This window comes from Rhinolophus sinicus, chromosome 3, assembly GCF_057876585.1.
Source record: "Rhinolophus sinicus isolate RSI-liver-muscle chromosome 3, RSI-T2T, whole genome shotgun sequence".
Lineage (NCBI taxonomy): Eukaryota > Metazoa > Chordata > Mammalia > Chiroptera > Rhinolophidae > Rhinolophus > Rhinolophus sinicus.
In genome coordinates this window covers 183,587,532-183,607,418 of record NC_142503.1, presented here as the reverse complement: position 1 = coordinate 183,607,418, position 19,887 = coordinate 183,587,532, and the positions used below count along the sequence as shown (strand labels likewise).

At 43.2% G+C, this 19,887-nt stretch overlaps 1 protein-coding gene across 4 annotated transcripts in view; it reads left to right on the top strand.

Annotated features, from left to right (window-relative positions):
• Positions 1 to 19,887, top strand: part of STON2 (stonin 2) — a 127,173-nt gene that overhangs the window by 60,020 nt on the left and 47,266 nt on the right. For 3 of the 4 annotated variants that reach the window (XM_074327087.2, XM_074327085.2, XM_019731112.3), the window contains exon 5: positions 15,293 to 15,463. The exons of the other annotated variant lie outside the window; for it this stretch is intronic. In XM_074327087.2, coding sequence (XP_074183188.1) covers positions 15,293 to 15,463 — 171 coding nt within the window. The remainder of the gene's footprint in view (positions 1 to 15,292; positions 15,464 to 19,887) is intronic. 4 annotated transcript variants of the gene reach the window in all.

The window sequence follows — 19,887 nt, the reverse complement described above, 5'->3', positions numbered from 1 at the left end:
TTTTTTAATTCTAGATTTAGTAGACCCAAGACTATATTTTGCCAAACTTTCTTTGTACTTAAACTCTCATGGGCTTTAAAACAAATGTGGGCCAAATGTTCTTGATTCATTTGCACTTAACTGATCACAGTGGAGCTCTGCCAGAGCACCAGGATATCCCCAGGGAGTTTGGACTCTTTTTGTTTTGTGTTTGTTCCCCCCCCCCCCCCCATCAGAAACAAGTGTTTATGCTGGGTCGAAAGCTATGGAATCGAGATACCAATTTTCGTAACAAGAACTTTTTAGATGCTCCCAAAGTTTCTCCTGTCATTTTTGTAAAGGAGGATGGCATGAAACCATCACTGGGGCTGCATGTCACTTTACAAGACGGTGCACGTTTCTCTGCTGCCTGTTTTGTCATAATCCTGCTGCAGCTGGAAGAGCATCAGACTAGATCCAGGGCCCCAAATTCCCAGCAAACTGTAATTACCATTGTGCCTGAGGGGGGCACAGGGGATTCTTGTTGTTCTTAAGGCATGTTTGTATTTTATGAGTTTGGGGTTTTTTTTTTTTACCTTGAATATATTTCGCTTGGAAGACAAAAATAAGTCAAAATCTTGGAATATAATGAGTAGCTATTATGATAGCAATATAATGTAGTTTTCAGAATTCCTCATATTGTAGAACTAGGATTCAGTCTGTGGGAAGAGAATATTTTTTTTAAAGTTGTGGAAAAACGGAAATTGAACCCCAGAAAAGTTCTATTTTGTATCCTTGGCTAGTTGGTGTAAACCACTTTTATAGAAAGGTAAATTCTTTTATTCTGTCACTTCTCATTGGCTGAAGGGTGGGCTCACTGAACATGCTTTCTGAAGCCACTTGTGACTGTGGCATTTTTCTGCAGAATTGGAATCAGGGAAGAAAAGCTTTCCTGAGAAGAGGTGGGGGAGGGCTCTGGGTGGGGGTAGGGAGAAACTGCCAGGTTTACTTTTGTAAATTGTTTACCCCCCTCCTCCTCTCCAAGATTGGTTGGTTTGTACAAATTGGTTGCCTCAAGCAACACATTATTAGTTGAGCCTAAATGTGTCCCAGGAGACTTACTGCTTTCCCTTCACCAAGTCCTTTTCATGCAGAGAATGCTGGGATTGTGGGGGCATTTTCCACTTTGGCACATTTCAGTCCAGTTCCCCCAGCTTTCACTGAGTATCTGCGATTTGCAAGGGGCTATGTCATTTCACAGCATTTAGAAAGCAACCAGTTGTGAGCTGGCTGGTAACCTTTATGTTCAACTTCTGGGTTTTTCTTCCTTCCTTAGACTCTCAGTACTGGTGTCTAAGGAAAGAAGATTATATTACCGGTCAAAACATTCACGTCCCTCCCTTTGATGTAGGTCCCTCTTACAACAGGATGATATTCCCGCCCCATTGACGTCAGGTTTAGCCACGTGACTTACTTTTTGGCCAGCGAAATGCAGGTGGAAGTGACACATCCCGCACGGATTTCCATCTGCCTCCACCCCACACGTTTTCCCCTTTGTCAGCGTCACTCACACTGCTCCACATGCTGCCCTCAGACTCCGGTTTGGACCCTGTTCTGGTGCCCCTGTGGCTTTACTAGTCCCCACTCCTCACCTTCTAGACCACAGTCCATGGACCCAGGACTCCAGAATCCTCTGCACAGACAGCTGCTTCCAGGCCTCTTCCTGGATCTGTGCATCCAAGTGCAGCCCATGCCACTGGTGTGTGCGCCCCTAGGCCTACAGGGGCTAGGACAGAGCTTGGATGTGGGGACAGGGGAGCCTTCACAGTGCAGGATGGAGTGGGGTGGGGGAGCAGGACTCAGGCCAGGGGCCACTTCTCCCTGCATGGTGATGTTTCCGTGTGGAGCTCCAAGGAATCCAAGAAGTCGCAATTCCATTAAAGCCTCGTGCTTGTTATGAACATATATCGGTCAAGGAGGATAGGACCTACGTTGTTTAACAAGTTTTAGCGTGGTCTATACTTTTAAATCCTTACGCATTATGTGAGCCTGCCCCTGGACTCTTAGGGCAATATCCTTGAAGGCTGGGCATAAATCTGATGTTCCACACAGGGGCTACTCTTTCGGCCTGGGCCCTGGAATGAGGGGAAACAGAGCTGCAGCTAATTCTCGATGGATGTAATGGGAGAAAGAAATCTTTATAATTGTAAGCCATTGAGATTCTGGGGTTATCTGTTACTGTGGCATAATTTAGCTTATTAATTCTAAAATGAAGAAGTGACATTCATCGAAGGTGTGTGACTTCACCCACTTTAAATAGGGAACTGACAGAACATTTTCTTATTCTATGCACAGACGTCTGGAATAAATCCCAGGTGTTTACTGTAGTTCTGTGAGTGGGCACACATGTGCCCTTTTCCACACCCCGTTGCTCTCATTGCTGCTCCTGCACTGCTAACACAGCAATGCACTTGGAGGCTCCTTTTCCAGTAGTGATGGTTTGGGTCATCAGTGCATCTGTCTGGTTTCACATCCCTTCTGACCCTTCAGGATTAGACTTGAAGGCCAGACCTTGGGACAAAAACATAAAATGAGAAAACATAAATAAAGCCTTTCCCATGAAGAATTTATATTTATATTTTTTAAAATGTAGCCATTGCCTACGAATTTACATTTGAATGTATCCCCCCCATCCATCTCCCATCTTGTGCCAAAAAGAACAGTCCCAATCAATGATTGCTTTTCAGATCCATCTGTTCATATCAAATATGAGGCAGGTGCTGGAACTAAGAGGAAGTTCTTTCTGACTTGGAACAAAGAAAAGTTACCTGATCCTCACTGGAAGTAAAACTATGAACTTGGTCTAAGGCAATCAGATACAGACGTTTATAATAACACTTTTGATAATTATATTTTAGGTGAAAAACACTTGTTTTCCAAAAGCTTTTAAATACATAATTTTATTCATTCTTTATTACAATTTGTTAGATAAGCAGAAAAATGTCCTCCATTTTCACAGAAGAAACTAAGGCTTACTAAGTTTCAGTGATTTGCCCTCTATTAATATTGGTATTAGGAATATTAATATACTAATGTGTTTTATATAACATACATTAATGATTAATATAATATATAATATACTTTGCATGGTATGTTAATACAGGGGTGCCAAAACAATGTATACAAGTGAGCACGTTGCTCAAGCAGTAGTTCGTCGTAATCAGAAGGGTCTGGATGCTGACAGTAACCACTTTGAGCACCTCTTTTAATTGCAGAAGTCAAATACAAGTCACTTGTATTCATCTTTTGTTATCAGTGTGTATTGAGTATTACAATTTTAATACAGTTTTCCTTTCTTAAAATGTGTGTACTTTTTTTGGCACTCTCTGTGTATGTTCACTCTATGTAACCAGCTTATATAATACCCTTGTGCAGGAGGCTAACTGCTGTAATAACTCCCAAGATTCCAGTGGCTCATCACAGTTCGTGTTTATTTCTCATTCAACCCCCTATGAGTACAGGGTGGTGACAGGGTGCTGTGCTCCCGAGTTCAGGGACCCAGGCTACTCTGTGTCGTCAGTCTCGTCCATTCACATGGTGGGTGGGAAATGGGGGTGCACATCCTGTTGACCAGAACTCAGAGTCTGGCCACACCTTATTGCCAGAGAGGTGGGAAAATGTGGCTTAACTGTGTGCCCCAAAAGAAGAAAACACAGATATTCATGATCACAAGAAATCTGTGCCACAAAAATTGTAGAAATTTAGTGTTTATCTCCCATGATTATAGGGGCCCTGTTTAAGATCTATAGACCATGATGTTACCGCCCAGCTTTACTGAGGTATAGTCGACATACAATAACCTGCTCATATTTGAAGTGTACAGTCGAACTGTTCTCTGCTTCCCCCAAATATCCTTGTTTTTTTCCCCTTAAGTGTACAGTCTAACTGTTCTCTGCTTCTCCCAAATACCCTTGTTTTTTTCCCCTTGGGCCTTGGTTTACAGTGTTCCTTTGTCACAGGTCTAAATGGGGTCCCTCCGTTAAGGTCCAGCTCAGATACCAGCACCTCCAGGAGGCTTTCTTGATTCTTCATCATGCCTTCTATACACGCCATACACCCTTCCCCCTACCCCCCAAGGTGGGAGTACCGTCTCTATCACAGCAGCAGCTCTGCTGTATCACGTACCACTTTCTGTTTGGTCATGTTCATGTAAAACTGGCCTGCTTGCTCTTCTTTGCCTCCGGGCTCTTTCTGTTCCCTCTGTCTGGAAGGTACTCCTTCACTCCATTTAGGTCTCTGCCCATTTATCACCTCCTCACAGAGGACTCCCCAGATCACCCCCTCTACCATAGGGCCGCCAGGGCCCAGTTCACTCTCCATCTCCCTACCCTGCTTTGTTTTCTGCATTGCACTTAACCCCACTTAATAATATTAGTCTGTTTCTGAGGGTCTGCCTGTTGATTGCTCACATGAACTCCATGTGCACGGGGACTCTCTGTTGTCCTTGGTGTATCACTAAGTGCCTGGCATGTAGTAGATGCTCAGTAATTACTTGTTGACAAGTGGGTAGTCACCACCAGATTACACTGTGTCTCTATGGATGTGCCTCGAGGGTCAAAGCAATGTCAGTGTCTGATTCATCATTAGATCACCTCAAACACGTTGCCTGTAATAGCATACAGTAAATATCTGGCTGAAAAACAAAAGTCAACAGTGAGGAGAAATTTTCCCAAGGTCCACACAACTCAACTTTAGCTTCAACCAAAGGTTATTGAGCACCTACTTTCTGCCAGGCACCATCAGATACTTTTCCATACATTGTCTCATCTAAAGCTCACAGCGATTTTCCCATTTTCACACTAATATTCCAGTTAGAACCTTGGGCTAGGACTAGCAACCATGGGAAAGTTCCACAACTTCTCCAATAGCTTCCTCCTTTCCTGTCACTGATACAGCCCCCTCCTCTCCCGACCCAGGGTCTCCCTCTTCCCTGCTGTTGCTGACCATCCTTCTGAGGTCAGAGCCCCTCTGACCCCTCCTTGGACTTTCATTCATTCACTCACTAATTCATTTACTCCATCCTGAGCCATCTTTCCTCTTTCAAACCCTTGTTAATGGTGAGAAAATAATCCTGCCTTCTCTACCTGTATATTATGCGTCTTGTTGTTATTCCTTCTCCTAAGTAGTCTGTCTTACCCTCCTCTCCCTGTGGTCCTCATTTCCTGAACCTTGGAAGGACTGGCATGATATCCTTTCCCCTGGGTTGCTTTTATGCCATTGTTGAGCTGCCATCATGCCACATGTTAAAATAAACCTCCGTGTCCACTGCCACTACCTTCCACCCAGGTCATGTATGTCGCATTGCTGACTTTGGCCATCGTCCCTTTAATGATATTTCCAGTGCTCTCACTACAACAGTCTCTGCCTGAACAACTCTCACTTTGAAGGACCCTCTCTCTCTCTCTAGGGAGGCAGCCCATTCCATGTTCAAGCAGTGATTACTAGTATCTGCCACTAGTTCTTTGGCGACTAATTGCCCAAGGCCTGGGAGAAATCCAGTCGCCTACTCTAAGGGGGTTATAACCCCATATACAGGTTTATGACCCATTTTATTGCTGACTTTTGGTTTTAAAGGAGGATCTGCTGTGTTGTTTGAGAATAAAAATCAATCTCTCTCAGACAGCTATGGAATTGGCTCCCTGGGAAGATAATAAAGCCAAATCTTCATTACGCTGTTGAGGAGTGGAGGAGGTTGGGAGCTCAGTTTGAACTGCCCAGTTTGAATACTGGCTTATTAGCCATTTGACCTTGTTCAAGATACACTTAACTTTTCTGAGCTTCAGTTTCTTCTACAAAATTAGAACAGTCTTAATAATCATTTCATAGAGTTGTGAAGATGAATAAAAATATATTTAATGCTCTTAGAAAACGGCTTGATATTATAGATGTGCTTACTAAGATGTCAGCTCTTCCAATAAAATAATAATTATTATTATAGTTATTATTATTATCACCGCATCTTGGATCCATAAAGAGTAAATCTAATCTTTTTGCTCTAAAATGTCTTCCCTATTTGAAAAGAGCTAAACGTCCTCAGTCCCAGAAACAGTTTACCTGTAAACTTTTCTCTTAAACAGTTTGCAGTTCAGCTAGTTCTACAAAGGTAATAAAAGAAATTCAAAGCATTGAGGTAGGTTTTATATACTGAAGCCTATTTGAAGAGCTCAACAATAAAAATATTTTTAATATCTGAATAACGATGACCTCCTCCCTGGAATTTCTATCCCCAAAAGAGATATTCAGGAGCGCAAATAAAATAAGTCTAACAAGGAAATAGTTCAGATTTCTTTACTGGTTTCAAAAATAGTGCTGACTTATGATGTATATAAAGTGCATAATAATAATAATAATTACAATTATTATTATTATTTTGTCATTTATGTGCTATCTTGGACATTTTAGAGTGTGTGAAAGTGATTTTTTTTCAGAATCATGCCAAATCTGCAAAGCAAGCTGCATATCTTTGTTTGCTAACAGATGGTGTCAGGCCAATAAGCCTGTGAGTTCGAGACCAGGGAGGACCTGGCCTGAAGAGTGCCGTCTGTGGCAACAGCACCGTGACAGCCATGACCTCCACCAACCTCTCCCCCTCCTCATGGTGACACTGAGGAACTTCCTGAAGAGTTTGGTTTTGACAGGCCCAAGGCCTGGGACAAATCCAGCCGCCTACTCTAAGGGGGTTATAACCCCATATACAGGTTTATGACCCATTTTATTGCTGACTTTTGGCTTTAAAGGAGGAGCTGCTGTGTTGTTTGAGAACAAAAATCCATCTCTCAGACAGCTGTGGAATTTGCTCCCTGGGAAGATGACAGGCCAAATCTTCATCGTGCTGTTGAGGGATGGAGGAGGGTGGGGACTCCCTCCCCCCCCCCCTCCCCCCCCCCCCCCCCCCCCCCCCGCAGTGGCTGACAGCAGAGGCCAGGAGGTGTGGGCTCCTCCTGAGAGCCTTTTGTTTGGTTTCTATGGCTCTAACCTCAATCAGCTTGTCTGCATGGAGAGGGGAGAGAGTGTAGTTTTTAACCCTAGTTTGGTGGCTTCATTGAGTTCTCTTTTTCTCTTCTGTCCAAGGCTAGAAATATGCATAGAGGCCAGCTTTGTGGAATTACTTGAGGGTCTCTGGTCAAAATGCATTGCTTGTATTGGTGAGCAGAAGCTGCAGGTATGGGAGAACAATGGTAAAGAACTAACAGTTTTGCTTGGATCCATAAAGAATATGGTCTTCCTTCCCAATTGTGTTGAACTGGGTTCTTGCAGAAAGTCTGTGCTGGAGTCATCAAGACATGAGATCCAGTTCTTGCTCTGCCCTTTCTGGGCAGTTTGCTATCTGCTGACACAGGGTTAGTGCTACCTGGTAGAGCCTCTGAGTGGAATAAATAAAAGAGCAGAGGGAAAGAACTTGGCACAGGGTCTGGTACACACCACTCCTATCCGCGTTTCCAAAGATGTATGGGGTCGAATACTCTTTGTTGCTTCTAGCAAGTATCCAAAGCATCTGGCAGTCAGGAAGGAACAATAACCTTCCAGACGTCACCAGGAAGGCTCTGATTTGCTTTAGCCTTCAGGTCGTGTGCACATGGCGCACACGCACACCCTCACCTGTTTCCAGGTGTTGGTGCCTCACAGGTGGTTCTCTTAGTCCCGGTGCATGTTTTGCCCTCTGCTCTTGGTGGTGCCATTTCAGGGAGAACCAAAAGGAAATGATGAAGCAGCCCCTAAAAGTGAGCAGGACTCTTAGTCATATCTTTTCTGCTTCCTTCCTTGCCCTAACATAACCACTAGGTAGCTTGGGATAGCTCTTTTTTTTTAATCAGAAAGGTAGAGAGAAGTCTATTGCACATTTCCATCTGTAAGGCCAGCTAATCTTGGGGCCTGGTGGGCTTTTGAGAGGTGCTAACAGATGATGTGAAAGGAGGTAATTCCTGCCCTGGGGGAGCTAATCTGGGAAAATAAAAGTAGCATACCTGAAATAATTAGCCACCAATTAAGTGCTAAATCATATGCTACTGACTCAGTGTTAGAACACAGTGTGGGTGAAGGTAAATTAGAGGACGGGCACTGTCTCCCTAGGTATCAAGTGCTGCGCCTTGCTGAAAGATTGAGCAATGTTGTTTATAAACTACACACACACACACACACACACACACACACACCCAGTAAATGCACATGGCAGCTTTTCCCACATCTTTTTTGAAAAAGTAGATCAAAGTTTTAAGCATTTCCTTATAAAACTATTAACATCAAAAGACATTTTAAGAAAGAAAGGAAGGTATCCCTAATCCCACACACCTAACACAAGGAAGTTATCAAAGACTGTATCTCATTCTTAGTCTCTCCAGGGTCCAGCCCAGTGCTTGGCACACAAAGGGCCTCAGTGGATGTTTGTGAATGGGCAACACCACTAGTTACTATTACAGATATCCAGACAATGGCTCTAGGACGGATGCCAGACCAGCGCCTCTTGCATGCCAGGTTCTCTACTCCATTATTGCACTGACTCCTTCTCACAGTGCAAGGTGGGTGGTGGCTCAGCCTGGTTAGCCAACTAGGAGAGTGTTTAGGAGCATCTGCAGTAGACCATTGAGCCTTCCTGAGATACAATATAGAGAGCCTGCTGCCGCGGGTAGCGTGCTTCCCTCACTATCCTGGATTGTATTCAAGTTTCTCCTTTATGCCTGTGGAGGAGGATGTCAATTTGTCATTGCCCCCCACCCCCACTCCACACCCCAGCCAAACTCCACAAAGAGCAGTCTCATTCCCAAGGTATCAGTGCTAAAAGTTCGTGGCTTCTACCTACCTGCTTTTCAGGTAAAGCAGGCTTACCTACCTGTTGGTACTTGCACAGCTTTGAAGACTCAGTCAGGCCCAGTTGATGTAAGATAAATTAAAACTGATTCAGGTTCTCCTGTCTAGGAGTCCCCCCTCCTTTCCTCTCTTTTCTGCTAAATAAGCCAAAGGAAGGCTGATTGGCCCATGGCTTTGGTCTGGGCTCACTGGGTGTAGTAGTTTCTTAGGGCTGCTGTAACAAGTTACCACAAACTGGGAGGCCTAAAACAAGAGAAATGTATTCTCTCATAGTTTTGGAGGAGAGAAATCTTAAGTCAATGTGTCAATAGGGTTATGCTCCCCCAAAAAGCTGTAGGGAAGAATCCTTCCTTGCCTCCTAGAATCCTTTTAGTTTCTGGTGGTTACTGACAATCCTTGGCGTTTCTTGGCTTCCGGCAGCATAACTCCAATCTCCGATTCCATCTTCACTCTGTCTTCTTCCCTGTGTATCTCTGTGTCTCTTTGCTCCTTCTTACAAGGATACCAAAGATTGGACTCGGGAGCCATCCTCATCCAGTATGAACTCATCTTAACTACGTTATATTTGCAGACACTCTGTTTCCAAATAAGGTCACATTCACAGGTTCTGACAGGGACTTCAGCCTATGTTTTGGGGGGACACATTTTGATCCTCTATACTAAGTGATCCCTGAATGCACCTCGGGACAAGTCAAATGTAATGACAGTACTGATGTATTTTTGTTTTGAAGAAAACTGGTGTCTTCTCAGGTCTCTGGTGATGGATTGATCCTGCTTCCTTCACTTGCCCCAACCCTGATGGTTACCAACAGTACTTATTTTCAAAATAGCCAATAATTAACCTGGGAGCAAATAATTACCTTTTTAATGCCTACACGTGATTTAGTGTAAATTCATGAGCAGAGACTTTGTTTTGTTTATTCCTATATCCCCAGCATCATGAAATATTAAAGCCATCATCAGCTTGGGACGAAGTAAAGCCAATCGGCTCTGTATTTATTCACCTAACATTATTGAGCAACTGCTCTTTGCCACGCAGTGGACGAGGTATGGGGTAGACAATGGTAAAAACCAGTGTTACTATAATTTATTGAGCATCTAGTAATTTTTTTGGACACTGGAACAGGCTCTTTGCATATTTTATCATGAATCCTTATAAGGCAGAAGTTGTTATCTTATAGAGGAGAAAACTGGAGGTAAGAATGTTAAAAATTTTGACCAAATATCATAGCTCACAAGTGACAGAATCAAATTTAAATCTGAATGATGTACTGTGGACCAGTCCTTCTCTACCCTTTCATTGAAGGTTTTTTAATAATGTTTCCTAGTTTCTCCTCCCCTCCCCTGAGATCTAATGGAGTATTTTTTTTATTAGACTAAGTCGTCTTTTTACTATAATAGATTTTAATGAAATATATAGATAGAAAGGAACAAATAGCTATCATCTAATATAACACCTCGTAGCCAAAAATACATGCTTTAATTTCAGGCAAATGTAAACCTTTAATAATAATAATAGCATCCCGATTAATAAATGAAGAAGTAATGGGAGAAAATCACCATTTTCCAATCCCTATGAAGTACTGTGTAAGCACTGATTTTCAGCGCCTGCTAAGTGCACAAAAGCAGAGGTAATCAAATACGAGTTGCCTCCTGATGGAGGTACATACGACCACGAATGAACTAGCTATTCTATCCAAAGATCAAATCTGAATTTGATCAGGCCTCTAGACCTAACTATGACTTCACAGAAAATAAAGGGGACAGAGGAACACCAAAAATCACACCATCATCAAAATGTGGATTGTGGGACAATCTGTATGACAAAAGGATCAGGTTATTAACAAATAAATTGCAAGGAAAAAGGAAAGCTGGCAAAAGAACTTTTAGATTAAAAAAAGACAACATCGTTCAATCAGTTGCAGGATTGATTTGCACAAAGTGAAAAAAAAATATTTGAGCCATTTGAAGAAATTTAAATACTGAGTGGATATTGGATAATATTTAAGTAATTGTAGTTCATTTTTGGATGTCATAACATTTTGGTTTTATTTACAAGCAGAATCCTTATCCTTAAGAGCTACATGTGGACATTTATGGGTAAAATGATATGATACTGGGAATTTGCTTCAGAAAATCCAGAGTGGGTAGAGATAGAGGGGAAACACGATTTGGTTGAATTGGTGATTGTCAGAGCTGGTGATGTGTACATGGAGTTTTGTTACGTGGAGTTTTGAAATTTTCCACAACAAATTTGTAAAATTTGTTTCATAAACATGACAAGGAAGTAGTTCAGAAGGCCTGATAAAGCAAGAGGAATGGAGGAAGAGGTCTTGTGTTCACATGAAAATGAGATTGTCCATTTTCTACTAGACTTGTGCTCACCAGCTGGTTAGTGTTCTGATGGACCTACTTTGGGAACAGCCTCTGGTTAGGCCATGGGCTGGGGGACGTAGAACCACAGAAACAACTTGGTTTCTCTACTACAGCAATGATCACCCTCCACATTGAGAGAGCTGGCAGCTGTGATGGTTGGTCACTACCTAATATTTGTGTGGTGCTCGGCCGTTTACAAATGTTTTACATGCTTCTTTCAGTGAATCTTTAATCACAGCCTTGTGAGGTAGATGCTGTCATCCTCATTCGAGAGACTAAGAAGCTGGAACTCGGACCTGAACTTGACTGGAACATCAATAGCAGATTTGGGACCCAAGCCCTGTCTTGGATGCCACCGAGCACTGCGGTCCCTCCCCTACTCCTGACTGCACAGTGGTAGAAGCGAGCATTTATGTCTTTGAAATGTGTGTATGTCACAGCAGGGCCGCACTCGCTGCCAGTGGACTTCTTTCTGGATGGATGGTCATTGAATGTAATTGAAAATAAGAAACAATGCATCCGACATGAAGATTATGCTACATTAGAGGGCAGGACAGAGGACAAATACCCGCCAAATGAATAAACCACCACCATCTTCTAGGCTTCTGCTGAAAGTTGTATTTAGTATTGGAGTGGGGGGTCAAAGCTGGAGGAGAGAAAGAGTCAAGTTCTCTGTCCTGTTCTTTTTTTGTTTTTTTAACCCTTCAAGTAAAATGCATAGTACCCACTCAACTGTAACCACCTTAAAGGAATGCAAGACTGTCTTCTTCCCCCCTTCTCTCTTTCGGTCCCTCTGTGACTTACCTCACCTTCAAGGCTTTCCTTGCCTGAGAAGGTGGGTAGGGAGGGGAGAGGGAGAGGGAGAGGGGCTAGAGAGGGAGAGGGAGAGCAAGAGCAAGGGGGAGGGAGGGAGGGAGGGAGAGAGGGAGAGAGAGAGAGAGAGAGAGAGAGAGAGAGAGAGAGAGAGAGAGAGAGAGAGAGAGAGATTGGCAGGAGGAGCAGGTCGAAACATGGGTACCCCAACCAAAGCTAAGGCTCTGAGTGCTGTCTCAACTATGGAGATGCTTCCACAGTGATGTTAGAGGGGAGAGAACCCAATGAACCGATTTTGAATACCTCTGGATTTTACAGAAAAATCTATTGAGAGAATAAGAACGTGTTGATTCACAATATCCCTAGACAGTTTTTCTAAGGGAAATGAGTCAGTCAAATCATTCGTCACATGGCTTTTAAAATTCTAAGTAGGCTGGGAAAGCTATTTCTAATGAAATGATGCTTGTTCTAACTTATGTATTAATATTATGTCAGATTTATGATACAGTATGTTCTGTGTGTACATATAGAATGTGTTGGAAGCCCTCGTGCCATCACATGGGGTTTAAATTTAAGCATATTTAAAAATTGTTTCATGACTGAGACAGTGTCATAAGGTATGTACCCTTGGAGGAGACCCACATATTTTTCTGGATGTGGTTTCATTGATCAGTAAGCAGAAAGGGGTTTGTGGGAACCATCTCTCAAAATCTTTGAGTCATGAACATCATTTTGCTATTTTAAATGATTATGAGATTTGTTGTATCTCTGTTTTTATACGATCTTACTGATTATGCATGGAATTTATAGGAAACCAAGGTGAGGTTTTGAAATAGAAACCCCAATTACAACATTTTTCCTAAGGGAAAATGGGACCCACTTTACAGTGCCACTTTGAGGAGTAAGTACATTGTGGCAAAGACCAGGGTTGCCGATATCATATTTACTTTGCTGCTACAACTTGAAGCATTTCTTGTACACTTGATGCTGGGTGCACACGTGAGATGGCTCTCTCAGCCTGTAGAATGGGGCTAATAATACCACCTGCTTCATAGGGCTGCTGAGAGTAAGGCTTCATTGAAATAATACATACAAAACATTAAGAAAAGTGTCTGGCACAGACACTTGTGGTCAATAAGTGGCGGCGGAGGTGTCATTGTCATCATAATTGTTATTGATCCTCACAACAACCTGTGATGTGATTTAGGTCCAAGGGTCCTCCCCATCTGAGATATGAGTGTCCAGTATAGAGGTCACCCGGAGCTAGAAAGGGAAGCCAGGCATTCTGACACTGAATCATGAAGAACGTCCCCCACGGAGAGGACCCTTTTACAAAGTAGTAATCCCATGTTATAGACCTACCTTTTACTTTTCTTGACTCTTACCTACTAGTAGCAATTTAATATGCTGATGGAAAATCTCAAATACATCACTTTTTTTTTTTTTTTTTTTTTAATTGCCAAATAAGACTTCATGGTTATACTTGAATCCTGGTTGTGTTATTTTTAAAAGGGTATTCATATGTGCTTTATATGCATACAATTTCTGAAGCAGATACATGAGAAATTTTAACAGTGGGAATGGGACTGATTATTAGAGAGAATACAGATTTTTACTTTTTATTTTATACCCTTATATACTATCTGAAATTTTTTGTCATGAACTTTTTCTTTTCATAAATTCAAAACTTATAAACAACAGAAATTTGTTTTTCATAATCCTGGAGGCTGGAAATCTGAGATCAGAGTGTGAGCATGGTCAGGTAAGGGTCCTCTTCCAGATCAGACTTATATCCTCAGAAGGTGGAAGGGGCTAGGCAGCTCTGTGGGACCTCCTTTATCAGAGCACTAATGCCACTCATGACGGCTCTACCCTCACTGCCTAACGCCTCCCAAAGGCCCCCTTTCCTGATACCGTCACGTCGGGCATTAGGATTCTAACATGTGAACTCTGTGAGGACACGAGCACTCAGACCACAGCAGAGGGGGAGAAAAGTACAGTAACCCATCTCTATAACAGTGTTTCCCAAACCCAAAAGATCCCCTCGTCCCAAGTGACAAAGCTTTGGGGAAGGAAACCTGGTACTCTGGAAGTCCTGAGCTTGGAGATCCATAATATATGTTGGTATGTGAAAGGTTGCGAGAAGCCACAGCAAAGAAACCTGTACAGCACATTTTTTCTTACCTTTATTGTACCTATTATCCTGCAGAATTGTATTCCTTAGCATATCCACTTTGGAAATGGTATACATATTTAAGAGAAGATAACCTCGCCTTAGGTCAAATGCAAGTGAATTATTTCTTCAGGAATGGTGGAAGACTTGCCTGGTGGTATGCTGTTCTAATACTGGGATAATACTGGGTGTTCGATTCAGGCAAACCGGGGTCCCAATCCTGGGCCTTCCATTCTGTAGCTGGCAAGCCCTAGCCAGGTTACCTGACCTCTGAGTCTCAGTGTGCTCACCTGTGAGAGAGAAATAATGATGCCTCCCTCAGAAGGGCAGTTTCAGGATTTCCATGAGATAAGTACCTGGTCCAGAGTCAGTACTAATAGGTGTTAGTTCCCTCCTCCTGACCCCAGGCTCCATTGTTCCGTTGTCTTTTATAGTAACCCTGCTGGACCTCTGTTTATGAACACCCACACTTAGACCAAAACAAATTACTAAATGATCCCTCCATTTAAGAAAAGCTTCATTTTAGGATTCTTCAAAGGCCAGGCTATCAGGTAGTAAGTTCGTACATTTTCAATGTGAATCCATTTCTAAAATCTTGATATCCAGGTACCCATTTGAAGAATGTGCATCTGATACAAGGCAAAGAATCCTGTTTCTCCAAAACTTAGAGCCCAAGAGATAGGGAAATTCATTGTCTCAATCACATCCAACTTTGCCTGCTCTGGGCCATTCCAGGCCCCAGCACCAAAGTAGCCCCTTCCCCTCATTTCCTGTGCCAGTGTTAATGCTCAAACACAGTGGAAACACATTTTGGAGTTTTTTCAAGCATGTGCACGCAAGCACTGCATTTTCAAAGTAACCTTTGCATTAAACCCTTGGAATCTAATTACCCAGTGTTATTTGCCTCCCCAAAGTACCCATGTCTGTACAGATCGAGTGTAAAGTTCAGAAAGTATTAACAAAAGGAATCAAAAGCGAGATCTTGAGCCCAGGCTCTGAAGAATCTCCCTGTTTGCTCCTTGCCTCTCCCTCCTCCTGGGTGTGCCCGCCTGGGAAGGCCAGTGAGTAACCTGCACATTTTTTTTCATCTTGGCCCTTCCCACCCAGACGAGAGGACGGAGTGGCAGACAGGCAGGCAGACGACGGTGAGTCCTGTTCCAGCATGCATGGAGCATACCTCTACCCGCACCCACGTCCTGGACCCCTCGCCACCCTCACCCCACCCCAGGAGGAGCCAGAGCCCATGCGAGGGTCCGGAGGGGACCTCCACTCCCAATGGTAAGGGCTGCCCGCAGCGGGGCCACTTCATTCATTTTATTTGCTTTGGTGTTGGCTTTTATTTTCCATTGTGTTTAGAGGGCAAGTTTCGGATAGAAGTGAAGGTGTTTTGTTTGATTGGTTAGTTCTCAGTCATCTTAAGACAAAGAAATGTCTTTTCCCAACAGGATTTATTAGAACTTGTAACCTGATAGGTTGGCCTTGAAACAAAACTTAATGTACTAATTACCTCTGGTTAGTACAACTTACCCTTTTGGCCCTGTAGAGAGAGAGAAAAAAACACACAAAACTATATTGCTTACCAAATCGGTTTTGAAGAAGGAAAATTGCTAAGGATTGTGGGCATTTTATGGTCATCTCTGACTAATTGAAAAGTAGCCCAAATTGTTACCATAGCTTTAAAATAGACCACGATGACGTTTTGTCTCAAAACAAAACAAGCCAAGCAAACAGAAAACCCTATTTAAAATATTTCATTGTTGAATGAAAGATGCCAGTGCGAGGGGCGGGGGGTGGGGGGGAGTTGAGTGAAAGAATTCAAAGATAAGTTGGTCTAATTAAATATATATAAATATATACGAATATGAAAGTGTTGAATTACATCTGTGGTGCTCTGGGAAGAAAAAAGTCAGATGCTCAATGTGGGATTCATGTGGTATTTACGGGAGAAAATGGAGAGCTTTGTACAGTGTGCCGAGAATTCTTTGAGAGGAGGGTCGGACGGCACTTGGAGGAGGCTGGAAAGCAGGTTTGTTGCGTGGGGCTGGTGCCAAGGACTTCTCCTCAATTGCTGTGAGTGAGAGAGTAATTCAGAGTAATCAAGTGCTACATTGTTAACAGGCTACTGATTTCCATATTTATTCCAAATACAAGCTGTGGATGGCACAGCCATGTGAAGGAAGGACTAAAAACGGCTGCCTCTGGTTCGTGGCCTAGCCCAAACTTTAATACCTGGGGAGTTCCAAGGAAAACGTTGTAGGAAAGATAAGGCTGTGTGTAATGTTACGTTGACACTGTACTACGATAGTATATTTGAGACATTCCTATTCTTTTAATAGCCACAATGAATTACGTTGTGATGACATTGGAATGTGAAGATGCTGAGCTAAGGGGTTTTAGAGGAGAAGGCATAGGAAGCTGCCATAGAAGTTGCCCACAGCAAAGTCACTCCCAGGACACATGGGGACGTTTGGCCTGTGCCCAGGCATCTCTGCAAATGCAGCACAGATTCTCCTTGGAACCGCCGTGCAGGCAACTTAAGGAGCAACCTACACTTAACATATCTAGGTTTTTAGAGCAGCAGTAAACAGTAGCCCTAAATCTAGTGTAGGGCTCAGACTGTGAAGGGCTCAGGCAGGGTAAAAATCCCCTTCTTAGACTGCACACCCCTCTTCTAAGAATTTTCAGGAAAGTACAGTATGTCTTATGTTGAAATCAGTAATTCTTCATCATTGTCATTTCCAATGTTCCTTGGTAATCACAGCAGCAGTTGGCTTTCTTATAGCTGAGGTTTCCCCTTGGCTAATAAATCAAAAGCATAGATTGATTGCAGCCCAACCAGCCAGCTCTTTAGAAGATAATCCGAGAATGTCACTTATTTTGTTGCTGAGTGAACAACAGATGAAGGTGGGAGCCGGGGCGATGATTTTCCTGGAGATGCGAGGTTTAAATGTGTGCCTCTTTTTGGTTATGATTGAAAAACAAATGGATTCCACTCCACGCCACCCATGGTATTCACAGCAGTGACAGCCACCTGGCCGTCACAGGCATTTGCACTTTGGCCACTGTGCATTGCGACATCGCCATACATACAAAAGCCGCTTCTCTCCCAGACCCAGTGCTGGGGATAGAATACAGTTTAGAAAAGTGGGCAGTGTTCCGACCGATGGCCTGTTCTGCCCATTTTCAGAACCTCTTAGGGTTTCTCCGTAAATGGAATTGAATGCAGTATCTTCTTGAAGGTGGCTTTTCTGAGGCCTCTTCATGGAGAATTTGGCATTTCTTTAAAGTTCACTGTGTTTTTCATCCACTCTTGTTGCTTAGTCTTCTAGGCAATTATCCTCCCAAGCAGACTCAAAGCTGGCCGTCTAAATGGGAACCAAACCATGCACTTTAGACAACTTTGCATTGAGCAGCGTATGCTTTCTCCTCCCACTCTCCCTTCGGGCACTATCCAGGCCTGGCCACTTCTCTGCCATCCTGTGTTTTATGGTTTCTGGACTTCTTTTCTCTACCACCCCCTGCTGTCCCAGACTTCACAGGTAGGTGTTTAGGGAATTTGAGTGAAGCTAACCCAAAGGTCAGCGTGGTTTTTCTACAAAACAGAAAGCAGCACCTTCGTTGTAGAGATGCGCTAATAAATTCTGCATCCCCGCCAGGCTGTATATAGGGCCTGGGTCAGGGAGAATAGTTGTGGACTCAGCTACCATAGTTGTAATGCATTTCCCAAGTGGTCACCATTGGGGCAAGTGTGAGAGAAGCAAGGAAGTGGAGTGGAGAGGGCTTCCCCAGCAGCTGGGGGCTGGAATATAATTAGCCTCAGCCTGTAATCTTCAGTGAGCTCCTGTTTCCTGCTCCTCAGGGCTTTTGGCTGTTCTCGTGTGTTATCTTTTTCCTGTAATATTTATTACAAGGCATTGGTACTCCTCATGGTAATGCTGAGGCACCCTTTGGAGGATGTCCTGATAAGCACTCGGCCACATGTCATCTGTAGGCACTTTGTAAGGCAGGGAGAGACATCACAGAGAGACTCGCCCTGAACAAATCCTCATGAGGGTGGCATGTCATCCACATGGCCTGTAAAAACCCCAAAGGAGAATATAAAATAGTGCTGACAGTAAATCCACTTCTGCTTTAGTTTGAGACCAAGATCTTGGGGATTGAGTAAGATGTGTATGTGTGCCGGCAGGAGTAGAAATGAGGAATAGCAGAAACTTCACCCTGAGGATTTTCTAACTGTTTGAGATCAGGGGGAAAACTTTGGCCGACACTTAGAAATCACATTTGGCTGCCCGTGATAATTTTCTCTCATTAGGTTGTGTAAAAATTGATTGCAAAAATGGCCCTAATGATTCTCCTCTTTGAATCTAGTCGCTTGTGATATGATTTTGTAGCTCCTCTTATCAAGAGGTAGAGTCTGTTTCCCCATCCCTGAATCTGGGCTGGCCTGTAACTTACTTTGGCCAATAGGCTGTGCAGAAGGAAAGGTGTGTTTGCTTGCCAGTCCCCAGCCTAGGACTTAAGAGGCCTCGCATACTTCTGCTAGTTCCCTTGGAATCCACCCCAGTCACCAGATGGACACTCCTGGATTCACTGGCTGTGACCCATAGACCCTTATGACCCCAGCTAACCGTGATCTTACACCTGACATCCTAGACCAGCCAGCTGACCTCAGATACATGAGTGGGCCCAGGAGAGAGCAGACAAACTGATCTGGATTCACAGACTCGTGAGCAATAATCACTTCTTATTGTTTTAAGCTACTGAGTTTTGGACTGGTTTGCTATGCTAATAATAACTAATGGATATATGTGGTCACCTGAAGATGGTTCCCCATATATCCATTAGTTGTTAGCATAGCACGCCATTTGGGTTTATGAATGTCATCACAAATGCTTAGTGCAACTCAGTGTAAGAGATTCAACCACTGGATGGAGGGGTTCTATTTGATGGGGGGGGGGGGGCGCAATTCTTGTGATCATCAGCATTACTTTGAGACCTTTTTAACAACACAGACACCTGGGCCTTATGCCAGATTGTTCAACTAAATATAGATGGGTACTAGGAATCTGTAATTTAGAAAGCTATGGTGATGGGCTAGGATTGAAAACCAATAATCCAATGGTCTTGTTAGTCCCTTCCATTACTGAAAGATACAATGATTCCAGTTCATCTGTATTTAGGCAAATAACACTCAGGTGGTTCAGAGTTCATTACTGACTTGGTATACTTCCAGCTGCATAAGTAAACATGATAATCACCTTTGGGCAAAAGCACATTGACCTGATCCTAGATAGGAAAAAAAATTCGCAGGTGTGCATTGATGGTTGGGATTGTATATTGTTTATCATTGTGTCCCCTGGGGTTTAGAACATGGCATGGACTCCATGAATAAATCTGGGGCATTGGGGATGTAATAGGACCTGCACTGAGGACCTTATAGTCTAATGGGGGGGGAAGGGAGGAATCAGAGATCCATTAGGAAAACAAAGCAAACTGTGTTTTAACCCTTAAACTACAGGTGAATTTGTACTATGGTGGCTGTATCAGTTATTGAGTGTTATCAGTTAGTTGTTGCTACAATAATGCTGCATTACAAAATAGCCACAAAACCTCAGTGGCATACAACAATATGCTTTGATTAACCCCTATGTCTGCAGGTTGGGGTGGGGAAAACCAGCTGATCTTGGCTGGGGGTGGCTTTA